The sequence below is a fragment of the Elephantulus edwardii genome, unplaced genomic scaffold (genome assembly GCF_000299155.1).
Source record: "Elephantulus edwardii isolate Elephantulus edwardi_28Jun2011 unplaced genomic scaffold, EleEdw1.0 scaffold00258, whole genome shotgun sequence".
NCBI lineage: Eukaryota > Metazoa > Chordata > Mammalia > Macroscelidea > Macroscelididae > Elephantulus > Elephantulus edwardii.
Window position 1 is genome coordinate 1,484,627 of NW_006400008.1, and position 18,892 is coordinate 1,503,518.

The 18,892-nt window shown below is 37.7% G+C and overlaps 1 protein-coding gene across 1 annotated transcript in view; it reads left to right on the forward strand.

The window, feature by feature from the left end:
- BAI3 (brain-specific angiogenesis inhibitor 3) overlaps positions 1-18,892 on the forward strand; it is a 1,132,296-nt gene that overhangs the window by 558,655 nt on the left and 554,749 nt on the right. The window contains exon 9 of the mRNA XM_006899477.1: positions 3,653-3,847. Coding sequence (XP_006899539.1) covers positions 3,653-3,847 — 195 coding nt within the window. The remainder of the gene's footprint in view (positions 1-3,652; positions 3,848-18,892) is intronic.

The following is an 18,892-nucleotide window of genomic DNA, read 5'->3' on the forward strand; positions in this document are numbered from 1 at the left end:
GCTGTCTGCTTCTTCTGTGTCATTGCTATAATGGAGTTTTTCTTGCCTGGGGCACTAGTAGGTACTAAATCTGGCAACCTTGAAATGAGTGCTCACTACTCCAGTGGAGGAACTCACTCTGCCTGAAGACTTTTCTGTTTCCTGGACTTATGAGAAGACTTGCCCCATTTGGGCAGTTCAATACCCTAGGGAAAGAAAAGGCAACTCACCCTGGCTGAATTCCTCTGTGATCCTGTAGCTGGCAGGAATGCTTTCCCTGATTGAGAAGCTCACTTGGAAGGCAATTTGCCCTACCTGAAGTCCTCTCTGGTACCATTGATGGAAAAGAACCCTGGCTGGACACCTAACCTTTCCAGGGGAGTGCAACTCACCTTTCCTGAAGTCCTCCCTGAAACTTCAGCTGGTGAAAAACTCATCTGGCTGGTAATCACACCTTCACAGGGAAGAAAAAGGAATTTGTCCTTCATGAAGTCCTCCCTGGTCCCACAGCAATTGGAGGGAAAGCTCACTTGGCTGGGGTGCTCACCTCTTCAGGCAAAGGGAAGGCAAATCACTTTGCCTGAGGTATTCTCTGATCCTGAGTTGGCTGGGATGAAAGCTAGGGCTTTCATCTTTCCAGGCAGTAAGTGCATTTATAGAATTTCTTTTTTATTAGTTCTGATTGTAATTTTTTTACAGACTTGATGGTTCCATTTAATTAAAATGAGAAATAAGAATGTTTCATTAGCTATTGTTAGCATCAATTCTTCTGATAATAATTCTGTGCACAATAAAACAAAATTTTGCTATCCCCCCAACCTCTGATGTGTTTAAGGCTATTGACCTGCACCAGTTCATTTTATTGAGAGTCTTCCTCATTTTTGCTTACTCTCTACTTTTCCAAGTATGATGATATCCTTATATAAAGACTGATTAGTCTTTATAGAAGCAGTAGGATACGTTGATAATTAAAATTTCCTTCACTTTGAATTTTTAAAAAAATCATGTGTGACATGTTCTTACTTGTTTATCTTTTTCCCTTATTTTCTTTATACATATAATTGTTGTTGTGTACCGTAGAGTAGGAACCGATCCATAGCTGACCATCAAGGAGGTTTTTAGAGCCACTTAATCTCATAGGAGGAGATTATCCATCCATCTCCCACAGAGCTGCTAGTGGCCTTGAACTCCATGCCTTCAGGATTGCTGTACTGCAAATGTGTGTGTGTGTGTGTGTGTGTGTTTAATTTGGTATTGATGTTAGCTACTGAGTAAACTACATACAACTCATAACCCTATGAACAAATGGCTCTGAACCTTGCTCTATTCTGTGCCATCACCTCTAATATTTTCAAGCCTAGATAACTTGTGGTTGCTGTAAAGCTGAGCACTATGACACTGATGTATTAAATGCTTTAATGGTTACCCATAGTGGACAGTGTTTGGCAGAGTTCCCCAATTAAAATAAGCTTGGAAGCAGAAGTGACATCCAATTCCATAATAGCTTTCCTCCAGAAACCCTACGAACCTGGAGAAAGGATGAAAAGTCACACAGGTGTTGAGGACTTTCATTCATAGGGTCACTATGAGTCGCCCTCGATTCGATGGCACTTAACAACAACAGCATTGTTAAAGTTACTGTGTTTATCCATCTTCTTGAGAGTCTTCTTCTCTTTGGCTGATTCTCCAACTTTCCAAGCTTAATAGCGCTTTCCAAGAACTGGGTACTCTTAACTGTAAACCCCAAATGAGTGAGATGAAATTTCACCATCTTTGCCTCTATGGAGTACCTTCTTCAAGGTATTTTTGTTTGCTTTTTTGGGCAACCCATGGTATAGTCAATGCTCTTCTCCAGCACCACAACTCCAAGACACTGATTCTTCTTTTGTTCTGTCATCCTTATTCATTGCCCAACTTTTGTATATTGAAAGTAACTAAAAAGCTAAAGGTCATGACTTGGAGAAAGTGCACTTGTCTTTAAGCTGACATTATTGCTTCTTAGCACCTTGGAGAGGTTCTTGACAGTAGATTATACCAATGCAAAATGTCTTTTGAACTCATGACTGCTGGTACCAAAGGTATTGACTGTGATTTCAAGCAAGGTAGACAGACAGATCCATCTCAATGTGAATCAAATAAATATAAATGTGTTTCCAATAACATTTTCTAATTAATCATTTTAACCTATATAATTCAGTGATATGAATTACAGTCCTAATGTTCAACAATATAGTTTGTGATCTTTGATGAGGTAATTTTATCACAAATTCAACTATGAGAAGATGATAAACAAGAAAAAGTATAATAAATCCTTGGTATGTCTTTATCCATGCTTACCTTATAATTTTCTAATTATACTATAATTTCCTTCTCTTTAGCTGCAAGGTAAGCATATTGAAAATTGACAACAGACTTCACTGTCCATCAAGACTAATTAAGTCTTAATTAGAATTAAACTGTCAACAATTTCATCTTTTTTGGAACTACAATTAACACCTTGAGAACCAGCTTGAATTGGGAAATCAGTAGATACATTGTACTGAGAAAGTTTTCAGTTAGGGACCTCTCCAAATTATTGAGGAATAGTGTCTGATTCAAGCCATGGTCTTTCCAATCACTTGCCATGCATCTGAGAGCTGGGAAGTTATGACAGATGACAGAAGAAGAGTTGACACCTTTGAGCTATAGTGTTGGAGAATACTGAACATTCCATGGACTGCCAAAAGAACAAACAAATATGTCTTGTAGAAAGTGAAGCAAGAGTGCTTTCCAGAGGCAAAGATGATGGGGACTACATTCACATACTTAGGGCTTATTGCTAGAAGGGGATATTCCTTGAAGAGGGCCATGATGCTTGGAAAGGTGGAGGGTCAGAGAAGGAGAGGTAGACCCTCAACCAGGTGGATTGACACAGTGACTGCTGCAATGGTCTCTAGTGAGTCAGGAGGTGTGAGAATGGCACAGGATAGGACAAAGTTCAGATTTGTTGTTCATAGGGTTGGTAAGGGTCAATAGCACTTAACAGCAACAACAACAAATATTTAAGAGTTTATCCTTCTAAAGACCTAGCTGAGAGTTATTCTTCTTGTCACTTATTTCTTTTAAAATTTTAACTGAAATAATCTCTTTTTCAAATGTGATATATAATTCTCTAAAGTTTGAAGGATTTTTTTAAGCATAAATTCAATATGTTCTTAGAATATGTTTTGTTTTGTTCTGTTGTTATATAAAGATTTTTATATGTTACAAGGTATGGTAAAAGGTAGAAGCATAGCTTATTAATAAAAATGAATATTTTAAACTCTGTGTTATTTATCATCTATGATCACACTTTGTTTACCTCATGCAAAATAAGTTTTCTCTTTGCTTCAATTAGAAGCCTAAAGCAATATTAATTTCCTCCAAAATGTCGACTTGTGAATTCTGAGAACTAGAACTGGCATTTCAGTTCCATCAAGCGTGCCAAATTGTATATGCTCATTAGTTTTTTGCATCTGGAATGTTTATATCCATGTGTGGGATAAACACAATTTATGAATTTGAAATGCCCCCAAGTATCAGATGGCTATTTTAAAGTTAACTAAGTAATTTTAAATACATTTACTTGATGAAGATATGTTGAGAAATAGTAATGAAGATTCTGATGTTTATTCTGTTCTTCTGACCATCACAGATTAAAGAACACCTTGCCAAGGGACAGAGGATGCTGGCAAGTGATGGGATGTCCCAGGTGACCAAGACTCTACTGGATTTAACTCAGAGGAAAAATTTCTATGCAGGTGATCTTCTAATGTCTGTGGAAATACTCAGAAATGTGACAGACACGTTTAAAAGGGCAAGTTACATCCCTGCATCTGATGGTGTCCAGGTAAGAGAAACAGTCAAATGGAAAAAAAAGATATCTACTAACTATAATCAGTTTTTGACCCTGAGAAATCAGTGCAGCCATCTCCAACAAGGAAGCCTTGATTAGTACTTGCTGTGGGAATGTCCAGTGTCTGCTTAGTGTAAACTCCGGAAATGATGTCAGTTCTCTTAGTCATTTCACAACTCTATGTCTTCAACCATGAAATGCAGATAATGCACCTCAGGAGATGGAGAATGAGTATATGGGACACATGAAGTGCTTTTAAGTCCTCAGATAAGAGGCGCTATGGCAAGTTCAAGGTAGCATCATAGATATTTTAGTCTCACATTTAATATTGCCATCTTGCCACAGGAGACCATTAAAAGTACATTAAGCATAATGAAAGCACATTAACTACAACATGCAAAGAAAATGTCATTTAAGGTTTGTTTGGGAATCTTACTATTAGAAGAGAGGAAAGCCTTATTTAATGTAGTGGAAAATTTGCCTGGAAATATAGAGGAAATAGAAAATTCTTCTGAATGCAAAAATAGGAAATTCAGTATCTCTTGATGACATGTTCTTCTTATCATTGAAGACTTTTAGAGCAACATCATTTCTTTCCAAAATCAAGTTTAAGCTCTCGTCCTGTATCAGTGTTGCCTTTGCTATTAAAGCAAAACTTGTTGAATGGAAAACAAGGTTTATTTAATACAAACCTAGTTTGCATTTAAGATTAACCCTTTTTGTGCTTTAGGCTAAAATATACTTCTCCCAAGGATGCTGGGTTCATCCAGCGTAATTCTCTTTTGTATTTCTGCATAATTTTCATTAACATAGAGGTTTGGCAAAAATCCTAGATTGTTTTCTCTTAGCTTACTCTTTATTTGAGAGTTTTATTTACACTTGAAAAATGAATATAAATGATTTTCTTATTTATTTAATTTTAAAATAGGGAGCCTAATGGAATAGCAGTTAATGTATTCCCCTGCTAACGAAAAGGTTGATGGTTCAATTCCACCAGCCACTCTAAAGTCAACTTGACATTAGTGATTTTGGATTTAAATTCTTATAATCAGCTATTTAAAAGGAAAAAAAATAGCATCATGGGATCATACACGGATACAACTAAACTGTTCACTTGTGGGTGGTTCTTGTATGCTATTGAATTGAACTCATAATGTCTCCACGTGACAAGTAGAACTTCCTCATAAGGTTTCTTGAACTGTCATTTTTATGAGATTAGATCATCAGATTTTCCTTCCACTCATAGGCTAATGAGTTTAGGCTTCACAATTTTCAATTTGGAGTCAAACATTGTGCTTGTGCTCCAGAGTGTCTTGACTCATAGGTACAAAGAATTATCCCTTGTCATCCAAGGGGATTGATTTTAGCAGTCTCTTAAATACTAGCTCCATGGATGTTCAAGTCGTGTGTGTGTGTGTGTGTGTGTGTGTGTGTGTGTGTGTGTGTGTGTGTGTGTTTGTGTATTCCCAAGATACAGTAAAGATACAATGATTGCATGTAATCTACATACAATTCAAAGAATCTCTAACAAGACAAACCCACTGCCAGGGAGTCAATTCTAACTCTTAGAACTCTCCACAGTGTTCCCAAGGCTGTCCATCTTTACCAGAGGAGGCTGCCATCATTCTCCCAAGGAACAGCTGGTAGATTCAAACTCCTGAATATCCAGTTAACAACAACACTTAAAGTACGATGCCACCATAGTTTATTTACAATATGCAATATTATATAAACAGTACTTTCCTTCCTCTTAGCCTTTGCGGGATTGATTTGACCATTTGATAGTTTTTCTTCCATGTGAAACATTTTTCATGAACAGTTATATGTAAGGATGTAGAACCCAAAGCTATGGGCAATTGTATATTCCTATTCACTAGTGAAAGTAACTGCTCCAAGAAATATTAGTGTTGATTGTGTATTATATCACACATATCCAAAGAATGCATATTTAATGCTCTTCCTCAGGAGGAAAATGAAAATATTGCCCTCACTTGAGTATTTTGAAGATGCTTGCTTTTTTCCTTTTGAAGAATGAAAAAAAATTACAGTATGAAGAATGAAATATTTAATAGAATAAATTTTATAACATAAAGAACAGATTTGACCTGCAGCCCTGAAATAATTCTTTTCATACCTTTTATATTACAAAAATAAAATTTCACATCTTTGACATAAAATTTTGTTTATTTATATATGTTGTTGTGTACTGTAGAGTTGGAATTGACCCATAGCTTACTCTTTGGTGGGTTTCCAAAAGCAGTTAATAGCACGGGAGGAGGTAGCTCATCTGTCTTCTGCAGAGCAGCTGGTGGCTTCAAATCATGTGCCTTTAGCGTTGCAGCACAGCTTTTTGCCACTAGGCCTCCAGATCTCCCAAATGTGTTTAAATGACTCTGTGTTAACTGTCATACACCAGGCAGACTGATGCACTAACTGATCTCCAAGACATCTCATTCTCCAAAGAAGTCTAAGTGCTGAATTCATCAAAGTAATAAAATCATGATGTCATGGGGTCATATCTTTAAACATATCATTAGAACACTTTGATTTAATGAACAATTAACCAATTGCTTAGTCTTAAACATACACTGGGTTAACTTCTGTTGAGAATTTTGTTTCATTGTGTTATTATAATTTGCTTAGTTAGAAATGGCACTTTCCTTTGCATATGATCTAACCAGTCTTCAACATGCCATACCCACAATTCTAAGGACATTCATGGACAATTCATCCTCTCACAGAGGAAGGTGTGCTTTGTCATTTCACTGCCATTGCTCGTATATTTTCTCAAACCTAGAATCCTCTCCTTTTCTGAATTCCTTCTTTCTCTGGCTGTTAACATTTTAGTCTAACTATAGAAAATCTTCCTGAGAGCTAGAGAATCAAGTCTTCAGTTTCACTTAAAAATGGTCTTTCTGAAATCCCAGAGACTAACTGTAACCTTCTCTTCATTTTCTTTGAACTGTAATCCTAAAAAAGCCCAGAGAGTGTGTCTAGAACTTTGAGTCTTTGAGAATTCTGTGGAATAATTCTATAGTACAAACATAGGGTCACAATGAGTAGGAATCTACACAATAGTAAGTAACAATAGCAACATAAATGTGAAGATTTCTGAATGAATGCCCTCTTTTATCATTTAAGAGCAAAAATTTACTATTGAGAGATGTTAGAAAACAGGAATTAGTATAACCTACGTATTTTTAAAAGTCAGGGTTATATACAAATTTTTCTTCTCTAATCAATGTGTTTGTTGTTGTTGTTGTGTACCCTCAGGTTGCCTGTGACTCATAGTAACACTATATACAATAGCTCTGAGCCAGTCTCACTGACTTCAACACACCTACCCCCATTGCCCCAGTTACAGTGTTTTCCTTTCCTGTACTATTCCTCCACATATCTGAGCATGATGGCCTTCTCCAAGGACCAGTCGGTCGCTCCTAGCCACATGCCCAAAGTATGTGAGATGAAGTTTCAAAATCCTAGCCGCCCAGGAGAAATTTTATTTCACCCTCTCTAAGACAGATATGTTTGGGGTTTTTGCAGTCCAGTTCTGTTCAAGACTTTTCTAGCACCACAACTCAAAGGCATCAATTCTTCTTCTGTCATCCTTAGTCATTGTCCAGCTATCTGATGCATAGCAAGTAATTGTGAAGACTGTTGCCTGGATCTGGCACACCTTAGTCTCTAGACTGACATCAGTGCTTCTCAGTACTCTGGAGAGATCCCTGACAGATTTTCCCAATGCAGTTTGTATTTGATTTACTGACTCTTAGTTCCAAGAGTATTGCTTGTGGAGCCAAGCAAGCTAAAGCTGTTAACAATCTTAATCTCTTCTCCACTTATCATGCTACTGCAAACTGGCCCAGTGGTAAAAATCTTTTTTCTTGATATTGAGCTTCAATTCATATTGACGACTATAGTCCTTGACTTCTTCAGCAAGTGCTTCAAGTCCCTCTTCAGTTTCAACAGGAAAGGTTGTATCATCTGCATAATGTAGGTTGTTGATGAGTCTTCGTCCAATCCTAATGCCTCATAAAACTCAGCCTCCAGATGATCTGTTCTGCATATATATTGGAAAGGTATGAAGACTGAAAGCATCCCATATGCACTCCTTTCCTGATTTTGAACCATGAAGTGTTTCCTTGCTCTGTTCTGACGACTGCTTCCTGGTCCAAATATAGGTTTCACATGAGCACAATCTAATGTTGTGAGATTCCCTTTCTTCTCAAGGTTAGCCACAATTTGTTGTGATCCACACAGCTAAATGATTTCATAGTCAATGAAACACAGATAGATATTCCTCCAGTACTCTTTGCTTTCTGCCAAGATCTATCTGACATTGGCAGTAATGACTCCAGTGCCACAACCTCTTCTACACCTAGCTTGTATTTCTAGTAGTTCTCTGTTAATGTACAGTTCCAGTTGTTTTTGGATAACCTTGAGGATTTTGCTTGCGTGTGATATTAGTGATATTGTCCGATAATTTCCACACTCTGTCAGATTACCTTTTTTTTTGGATAGGAATAAATATGCATCTCTTCCAGTCAGTTGGCCAGGTAGTTGTCCTCAGGATTTCTTGGCACAACTTGTTGAGCACATCCAGGGAAGCTTCTCTTTGTTGAAATATGTCCGTTGAAATGCCATAAATTCCTGGGTCCTTGGTTCTTGCCAGTTTCTTCAAAGCAGCTTGAATGTCCTCCATCATCATTGCCTCTTGATCATATGTTGTTTCATTAAATTCTTCTGTGTCAGCCAATTCTTTTGGTACAGTTACTAAGTGTATTCATTTCATCTTCTTTTTATACTTCCTGTATCATTTAATATTCTTGCCACTCAAGGTTTTTAATCTGTTTTTCAGTTCCTTCAGTTTAAGAAATGCTGCATCAGTTTGGCCCTTTTGATATTTTTTTCTGACTTCAGGCTCTTTGTCATACTAATTGCAAATTATTGAAGAATTTACCCATGATGTTGGCTTATGATGATGTGGTGGAGAGTCCAAAGTTAAACCAAGTTAAAATATAGACTTAAAAACCAAGTCAATGAGTTGATTCCACCTCTAAACAACATATTTCTATTAACTTTGGAAATCTAGAAATCTGCAACAGTAGCCAAAAAAAGACTGTAAGGGAGAGAAGCATTGAATAAAGAATCAAACAATGCAATCGTTAGACGTTGCAGACACTAAAGCAAAGAGGGTCGAATTCAAAGAGGAGAAACATGAGTTTCTATAAAAAGGGTTCCTAAGTACAATGATATTGTTGGAAAGACGTCTGACAGAGGTAGAAATTGAAAGGAAAAAACAAACAAACAAACAGACCCTGAAGTTCATTTCACTGTGTCTCACTGTAAGAAACACAGTATTTCAATTTGCAATTAAAATCTGGAATTTAAAAGAAATAATATGAGCATGCCCCATGCCAGTCTCTCTCATCTTGCCAATGCCTAGTATGTCAATATTTATGTGTTCCATTTCTTCCTTAACAATATCTAATTTTCCTACATTCATGGTTCTCACATTCCATGTCCCAATCACTAGTGTCTACTGACAACTGTTCCTCTTTCTTTGTATTTCTATACTTGAAAGCGCAACCTCGGTTGCCCTTTCTGTTATCTACATGTGTTCTGTTGTACATAGGGTTTTCAGAGGACTGCTATTTCAGAAGTGGATGGCCAATCCTTCTTCATTGTCTGTCTTAATCTGAATGTTCAGATTTGGAGAAGTATCAGGCTGACCAGCATTTTATAGAAAAAGTGAAAGGTATATCCCTTATTGTGGAGTTAACCATAAGTATCAGTGTTGTCCTGCCTTTGCAACATGTATCTTTACCCACTTATTTCCCTGCTCCACCATTCACCAGAATACCCATCCACTTATACCCACTCCCTTCACATCTACCTCCCATTGACAATTCCTTGAAATAATAGTTTATATACGAAGCATCCTTGGCTTCTGTGATTCCAAACACATCAGCTCACAAAGTTATGCTAAGAAATCTGGAGAACAACCACTTGGCCAACTGACTGGAAGAGATCTATATTTGTTCCCATCCCAAAGAAAGGTGACACAACAGAGTGTGGAAACTATAGAACAATCTCATTGATTTCACATGCAAGCAAGAATCTACTGAAGATTATCCAAAAACGACTGGACAGCACATCAGCAGAGAACTGCCAGAAGTCCAGGCTGGGTTTAGAAGGGGTCGTGGTACTAGGGATATTGTAGCTGATGTTAGATGGATCTTAGCTGAAAGCAGGGAATACCAGAGGAATGTCTATCTGTGTTTCATTGACTATGCAAAGGCGTTTGACTTTGTGGATCACAACAAACTGTGGCTGACTCTGAGAAGAATGGAAATCCCAGAACACTTGATCGTTCTAATTAGAAACCTATACTTGGGCCAGGAGGCAGTCATCAGAACAGCACATGATTACTGCATGGTTCAAAATTGGGAAGGGTGTACGCCAGGGAAGTGTCCTATCTCCATACCTTTTCAACCTGTATGCAAAACAGATCTTCTGGGAGGCTGGGCTCTATGTGGAGAAATATGGGCTCAGGATTGGTGGACGATCTATCTATTGATCTGTGTTATACAGATGACACAACCCTCTTGCTGAAACTGAGGAGGACCTGAAGCACCTGCTGCAGAAGTTCAAGGACTGTAGCCTCCAATATGGATTGAGGCTCAATGTCAAGAAGACAAAGATTCTCACCTGTGGGCCAATTGGCAGCATCAGAATGGATGGTGAAGAGATTGAGATTGTTCACAGCTTTAATTTGCTTGATTCTACAGTCAACAGTCTTGGCACCAGTAGCCAGGAAATTAAAAGGCTCATTGCCATGGGAAAGTCAGCTCTTAGGGACCTCTCCAAAGTACTGAAGAGCAATGGTGTCTCTCTGGAGACCATGGTGTTTGTGATCACTTGTTATGCATCAGAGAGTTGGACAATGACCAAGGAGGACAGAAGGAGAATTGATGCCTTTTAGCTGTGGTGATGGAGAAGAGTATTGAGAGTACCATAGACTGCTAGGAAAACAAACAGATTCATCCTAGAAAGGGTTAAACCAGGTGGCTCTTTGGAGGTATGGATTCTGAGGCTCCATCTAACATACTTTGGACATGTTGTAAAAAGAGACTAGTCGTTGGAGAAGGACATCATGCTTGGGAGGGTGGAGGGACAGCACAGTAGGGGAAGGCCCTCTTTGAGGTGGATTGATTCAGTGACTGGGATAATTGGGATGGGAGTGTCAGGGACAGTGCAATTGACACAGGACAGAGCAGAGTTTAGGGCTGTTGTACATAGGGTCGGTATGAGTTGCAAGCGACTCGATGCCACATAACAACAACAACAATTTGAGCATGTATGCTAGGAATTTACTCTCACTTCCATTTTATAGCAAAAGAATGAGCTTGATCTTCAACATTTGAAAAACTCAGGTTTACCTAATAGTTTTCTAGGTTTGTAAAATTTGTTTCTCAGTAGTTGAGATTAAACAGAAAGCTCAAACCTCAGTTTCTCTTTCCTTTCTTTCTTTCTTTCTTTCTTTCTTTCTTTCTTTCTTTCTTTCTTTCCTTTTTTTTTCCTTTTGACGATGCTGGCACAGGATAGCGGAAGGATCAGGTCTGTTGTTCTTAGGGACACTATGAGTTGTACCCTCCGCATGGCACCTAAAAACAGCATTAACAGCGAGCTTTGATGACCTAGTCTTTGATTTGCACTGCTACCTCTAAAGTAGATGGTTCGAATCCACAAGCCAGCTATTTCAAAGGACAAAGAAGAGCAGTCTCTTTCTGTGTGATTTATAGGATATGAACATTCACTGGAGGATCCGCTGAGTCAATTGATTTGATGACTATGAGTGGAATTGAATTGTGTATTCTAAACAAACTATTTTAGGACGAGTGAATTGAAAGCAGAAATAAATACTTTCGTTTAGTAAAGTATATTCCGTCCTAAAACACTTGATGGATAAACATGTAAGTTACACTCTGCAAGTCTCCAAACTGACCTTGAGTACTTCTAAGTCACTTAGTGATGTCTCTGGTGTATGATTTCTCTGTTCAATGACAGACACTTTCATCTTATTCATACAGCAGAGTAATTCAGTGATTGTAAGAGAACGTATTACCATAAGCCATTATTATATATGTACAATCCTATCATGTGATAATAAACTTAATGTGTAGAAGTAGTTTCAACTTCATATGGTTGATTAGGTTATTAAATTAGTGACAGATGTAACTTACTTTTTGAAAGTTTCCTTTACACCATTTCACTTTTATGGAAGATCTGCATTAGTACCTGTTCAATTAACTAAAGTAAATCCAAAGAGGATTTTCTCTTTTATGGAAAATAAAATGGAAAGCAAAATTAGTTTTCAGGGTTTGCTTTAGAAGAGGCCATTAAAGACACAGCTCACACTCACTTGAGCAGAGTGGTGCCACCAAGCTCCTTCACCAAGATCTACATATACACAACATCTTAGCACCAAGCTCCTGCTCGCTTTGAACTCTGTTTGTGAACATAATAGTATTACAGCTTTCTTAGGTTTTACATGCTATTTGATACAATTTCATAGATTATTTTTTCATCTGAGATGGCTCAAAATTGTGCTATATAAATCAGTGATAATTGCATCTTCAATTTACACTATGTTGGCTTACAAAAGTTTTCATAAGATTTCTTTACTTTCGGATAGTGAGAGAAGCTTGTATGCAAAACATTTACAAAATTCCTGGCACATAACAAGAGCCCAATAAATGTAGCTGTAATTATTATCTTTAAAATTAAGGTTCTGAATGAGCGAAAACGACATTGCCTATGCCAATATCTTATTTTGGGCCTATGCCAATATCTAATTTTGATATTGTTTCTGCTAAACAAGGCAGGTCAGATATTTTATGGTGCTACCTATGGAAATGGGCATGAATGTTTTTATTGACACAAAGCCACCCATTTTGGTGGCCTAGTCTATAGAATGTTGCTCTATTAACCAAAGACTGAACAAAGCTTTAATTCATCAGTGATTCCAGGGGAGAAAAGTCCTCCTTCTGTGTAATTTATAGCCTGAGAAACCTGCTAATGAGTGAGTTGGTTCTGTCTCTGTAGCAATGGGTTGAGTTTTAATTGAGGCAAATGGAAAAGGCCAAGATTGTGCCAGATAAAATAAGGCAGAAAAGATGTCTTTATCCTCATAGAAGAAACTGTAGAAGCATGTTGAAGTTAGAAAGCAAGTTCTTGAGGACAGTTGCTTCAAGTCAAGACTTTGGCTTGTGGGCAAAGTAAAGATCTAAGTTATGTACAAGAAAGTAACTCCCAGCACACCACTACATCCTCAAGTCACTAAAGGCTGTTGTCTTTAGTGCTTACCAGCCTGACATGATTCCCTTGTTTCTCAGTGATAGAGAGAACCTTGAATAACCAACACATTTTTCTAAGGATTATCATCAACCTTGCCTTGATAATCGAGAAAATAAGAAATTTTAAAAATTATTTCCTTAAATGGAAAATTAATATGTTAAATCAACAGTATTAAATTCTACTATGAGCACACTTAGAAGATGGTGATTGGCTGGGAGGCCCTAAGAGGTTGTAGAGGATTGTGAAAAGTCTGTATAACACTGAAGAGGGAAGAAGAAGAGCAGCAGATAAGCTTTTAGAATGGACGCAGTGCAGTAAATTCCATGTCATGTAAATAGATTATTTCTTAAAATTAGACACATACGTACAATCACTTACTCAGCCCCACCCTGAATCTTTTATAAATTGCTTCAACTTGTTAAGATTGATTATCATTATTTCATTCATCAGGGAAATAATGAAATTTACATGAGAAGATTAGAGAGAGGGAGATTTCTATTAAAAATATGGGAGAAACTTGTCAGAGTTGTTTTTGAGAGAGAACATGCATCAGCAGACATCACCAGAACAAGTTCCACTGTGGCTGCTGCATGCTCACTGTTCCAGGGGAGACTTGCCATGGTGTGTCTTACACAGAGTAGCCCTTAGGAAGACCCATTCAGATTTCAGGAGTTATTGCTTCATTTTAGAAGAACCTCATCTAAAGTTGATTATTTTATTTCAGTTGGTTTTGTTTTTGTAATGTTGATTCTCCCATCAACATGCCTCTTGAGGAACACTAATCTTACCATATATAATTATGCTAGTCTCACCACTTTTTAAGGAGCTCTGGTGAACTCTGCCATGTCTACATGAAGTCCTTGAGCCCAAAGGCTGGTAGCTTTCTGTGGAAAAAAAAATACCACAAACCTTTGTACATTTTTCAGAAAATCTGCAGGTCAAACTATCTTACATCATGGCAAAACAATGAGATTAGCATGAAAGGCAGCCAGTGAGTCCTGGAACAATGTTCTTATATTCCAAAATGAGTCAGAGTTTCTATGACATTTATGTCTCGAAGAAAAGAAAATGTCCTTAAAGACTCAGTGCTTTTCTAAGAATAGAGAATATTAGTTCATATTCTCTCCATAGTCTGCCCTCACTTCCCTCGAGGTTGGGCAGCCTGTAGAGGTCCATCTAGGACAGCACAGCTCCATTATCAGAAGCTCAAGTTCAGATTATCAGTCTTCTGTGGATCCCACTCTTGACCTTGATATCATCTTACAGATAAAACGCCTGCCTTTTGACACCTAGTTTATGAGTGGCTCAGTTTCTTGCCTCAAAATCATATTCTGTTCATGTCTTAATCCCTGATCCCTGTTAGAAAGCCTCTTGGATTTTAATCACCTGTTTTCCTAACTCCTGTTGAAGCACAAGAAGTTTCTAAGTGCCAGTTTCCAGTTCATCTGTTCCTTGAGTGGATACATTGCCTAAAGTATCTTTTGCCAACTTCCCTGTTAGAAAAATAGTTGAAGTACTCTTTACAGATTATTTAAGAAACAAAACAAATATACTAGAACAAAATGAAGCTTATTCATATAATTATTCAAATAATAGAGTTAATTTCTAAATGCTTTGCTTTCTTGAATAGAAAATGAAAATGTAGAGTAGTACGCAGTGTAAAGGAAATGGGGCATAATCTAGGTGTGTCGAAGGTCTTTTATATCACTCCTCTGAATAATGTTATCAGCCATGTGCATTGTGAGTGAAAAAAAAATTAATCACAAGAACTGCTGCCCTATATCCTGAGCTATCTTTGGATATTTAAATGACTTGCCTATCTTCTCTGTCTTAATGTCCTCAATAGAACATAATCTTTGTAAATTCACCCCATTCCATTAGGTCCTACTCCTTTTCTTACGTATTCCTTGTCTTTTCTTATGTTTTATCTTTGACTTTATTCCATTGTCTTCTATTATTGATAATCAGATTTTTTTTTCTTCCTAAAGGCTTCAGTTATCAACTAGGATGAATGATGCACAGATTTCTGTTTTTCCAGCCTTGTAGTTGCAAGTGTGTACTTTTCCCCTCTTTGCTTATGTTGTAGATTCTCAGACAAAACTAAATTTTCCATCTCCCCATTTACTGTTTATTCTTGGTATTCAGAATGACTAACTGCATCATCTTCTTAAGTCACATCATGTGAGAAAAGTGGAGGGTAAACAAGAGAGGGGAAACCTTCAATGAGATGGTTTTACACAGTGACTGCAGCAACATACTTGAGCCCAGCAGAGTTTGTGAGGATGGGGCCGACTTTTGTTCTGTTGTTTCAGAGTTGTATGAGTCAGAGCTGACTTGATGGTGTTTAGTAATAGGAGCCAAAGACTGATCTTTAATTCTTTCTCACCTATTTGAGATGTCACCATGCTGTGATAGTCCCATGAACAAGACTATATCTTCTGCTCATTTAATCAAGACAGATCATTATCTATTTCAACCCTTAACTATCACTCTGTTAGCTCTGGTGGCCTAGTGACAGGGTCCCTCTGTGGCCTAGTGACAAGAAGCTGTTCTGAAACCCCAAAGGCACCTGAGTCAAGGAAACCAACTCCTGCTCAGAAGGATGGGCAGTCTCCTTCATGCATTAATTGCCTCTGAAAACCTGCTACAGTGTCAGCTATAAATCGGTTCTGACTCCACATACACAGCAACAACAACAGTAGCATCACGCTATTATTCACCCAACAATGAAAGGCAGGATTTTATTTTAACAAACTCATGTTGTACAATCATAGTGAGATAAAGGCCCCATTTGATCTTACTCATTAATTCTGTGCTAATACATCATCACTTTCTGTGCCAGTCCCTCTGTTCGGCACTCTTCCTCCATTGGTTTTCTTTCTGCTTCTCAAATATATCCTGGTTACCTTTTCCCTAGGAGCTTTGCATATTTTCCTCTTTTTGTTCAGGAATTCTCTTCCTCTTGGCTTTCCATAGTTGCCTTCTTCTCTGACTTCTGAGATTGGTTCAAATGTCACCTTCATCCCTTCCCCTCCTCCCCTTTGAGTTTTGGGGAATGACTTTCTCCCTTCTTTTTGTCCTCCCCTGCTGCCTAGCTCCGTATACAACACCCATCATTGATTTCAGAGACTCAAGATGGCCACTGGCCATAGTCTCATTGACTATACAAAGGTGTTGTCTGTGTGGATCACAATAAAGTATGGCCAATGATTGCCTGGCCCACAAGAGCCACAGTGGAGGGGTATGTGCCATCACAAGCACATGTGGCGGTGTTTGGAGCCATTTCTAGCCTCCACCTGCTGACCTGTGTCATGCTCTACGTTGGTATAATCACATCAAGTCTCATGAGAAGGAAAAGGCCAGCCTACCAGGAGTGAAGAAAGCTTTGGGCAAGTGTGGCCCTGCTAATGTGGAAGACACCACAGGAGGTGGAACTGCAGACAGTAAAGATGATGATGACATTGATCTCTTTGGATCTGAGTAGGAAGAGGGAAGTGAGGAAGCAGAGAAGCTAAGAAGAATGTCTTGCACACTATAAATCAAAGAAAGCTAAAAAAATCCTGCACTTGTTGCTAAGTCTTCAATCGTGTTAGACATGAAACTGAGATGATGAAACCAACATGGCAAAATTGGAAGAATGAATTAGAAGGATTCAGGCAGATGACTTACTCTGGGGCTCGTCTCTGCTAGTTCCAGTGGGATGTGGAATTAAGAAGCTTCAAATACAGTGTGTAGTCAAAGATGATAAAGTTGGCACAGATATGCTGGGAGAACAGAAAAGGGACAATATAAGTTGATATAGATGTAGAGGTTGTCAGAGAAGAGATTTTTTGAGGAAATGACTCCTAAATCAAGACAAGAAAGAGCTGTCCAAATGAAATATGTGCAATAGTATAGTCTGTAAAAGAGATTAGTATGTGTGTATGTGTGTGTATGATGAAGGACAAGGCATAGATTGTGAGATCAAAATAAAGCTGGAGAATAGGAAAAAGTTGGGTCACGTGTGACTTGTGACTGTCAACTGATCTCTGAATTGAGGATCCACTATTTATTATATACGCTACATCCTTATAACAGTTTGTCTCCACTTCTTGTTTAACCTATAAACATTTTTTATGAATCTTCTTGTGTTTTTAGCCAACTCATTAACTTTTTTTTAATCTTCAGCTCTGCTTTATTACGTGTACTCTAGTTCTATTTTATTATCGTATTCCTTGTGACTTTTCTTTGTCTTTGCTGGATTAAGAGGAAGTAAACATGTTTTCTGTGGCTCAGATATCCTAAACTCCTAGCTCAAACTACAGCACTTGTTCCATGAGGATTTCAGCAAAAGTTAAATGCTAGGATTATTTCAGAATAATTATAATTTTGCATATAATACGTGTGAAATCTATCCAGTAGAGGTCAATCAGAAGTAGAAACAAAGAATTTCTTTACCACTTTGCATAGAAGAGAATGTATCATCTGTTTCGTATGACACTGTCTAAGACTCGCCTTTAGGGTGCGGCAGAAGCTTGTGTGTTTCTCCTTGCAACAGTGTTTGCATTGCAGTGATCTTTGTATACTTTTGTAACAAAAAAGCCAAGAGTTATGCCTCATTGACCTTTTTGTCCCACAAACATTTGGCATGATGATTCTCTCATAGTAGGTGTCTAATGATAACTACATTTAAACCTTTCCCAAGAAGACCACTCTTCTAGGAAGGATACTTTTCTGCTGAACAAATTATAAGCCTGAAATGAGTAGTGAATCAGTTCTCTGCTTTATGTACTTTGCAGGGAGTTATGAGGCATTGAAAGAGGACAAGAGAGAGTGTTATTGGCTGTCCAAGTCTGAGGATACCTTACAGGTCTCTGGCACACAAATCAGACAGCCAGTCATATAAAAGATAACCCGGAGGAAATAAAATCATAAAGCTACCATATAGCAAGCACTTATGTGTCAGGGGCTGTGCTAAAAATTAGCTCCAAGTTTCATAGTAGCTCTAAATAGCAATTATTATTATTCTTGGCTTCTAGATAAGAAAAGTAAGGCATAGCTGGGCAATATTTGTCCAGAATCATACTGTTAAAAACATTAGAGAAAAATGTAAACTAAGTCTGCCATGGAGACTCAATTTTTCAAACCAATTTTTATTGTCATAGAAAGTACAACTTAAAGAAAAACAAGCAAACAAAATCTTAAACTTTAATATCACATTTATTCTACATTGTGATGTAAGTGACTTGTTCCATAAATCTCTCAAAGAGAGATACTCTTAGCACAAATATTCAGTAATTTTATGTAAGTAAGTAGTTCTGTTGCCTTGGAAGATTCTTCACACTTCCTTGAAAAATACCAAGTGGCATAAATACACAGAGTTCCCTCTTAAAAACATGGTTTCATTTTGTTAAATTATGTTCTATCTTTATACGCTTTGAAAAATATTTGTCCTTTTTTTAAATGCATCTTTCTCCCTGCAAAGTACATTTCAGGCTTATAATTTGTTCAGCAGAAAACTATCCTTCCTAGAAAAATGTTCTTCTTGGGAATGGTTTAAATGTAGTTATCATTAGACACCTACTATGAGAGAGTCACCATGCCAAATGTTTGTGGTTCATGCGAACAAAAGGTCAATGTGACAGACATAACTCTTAGCTTTTTCTTTGCAAAAGTATACAAAGATCATATATTTTATAT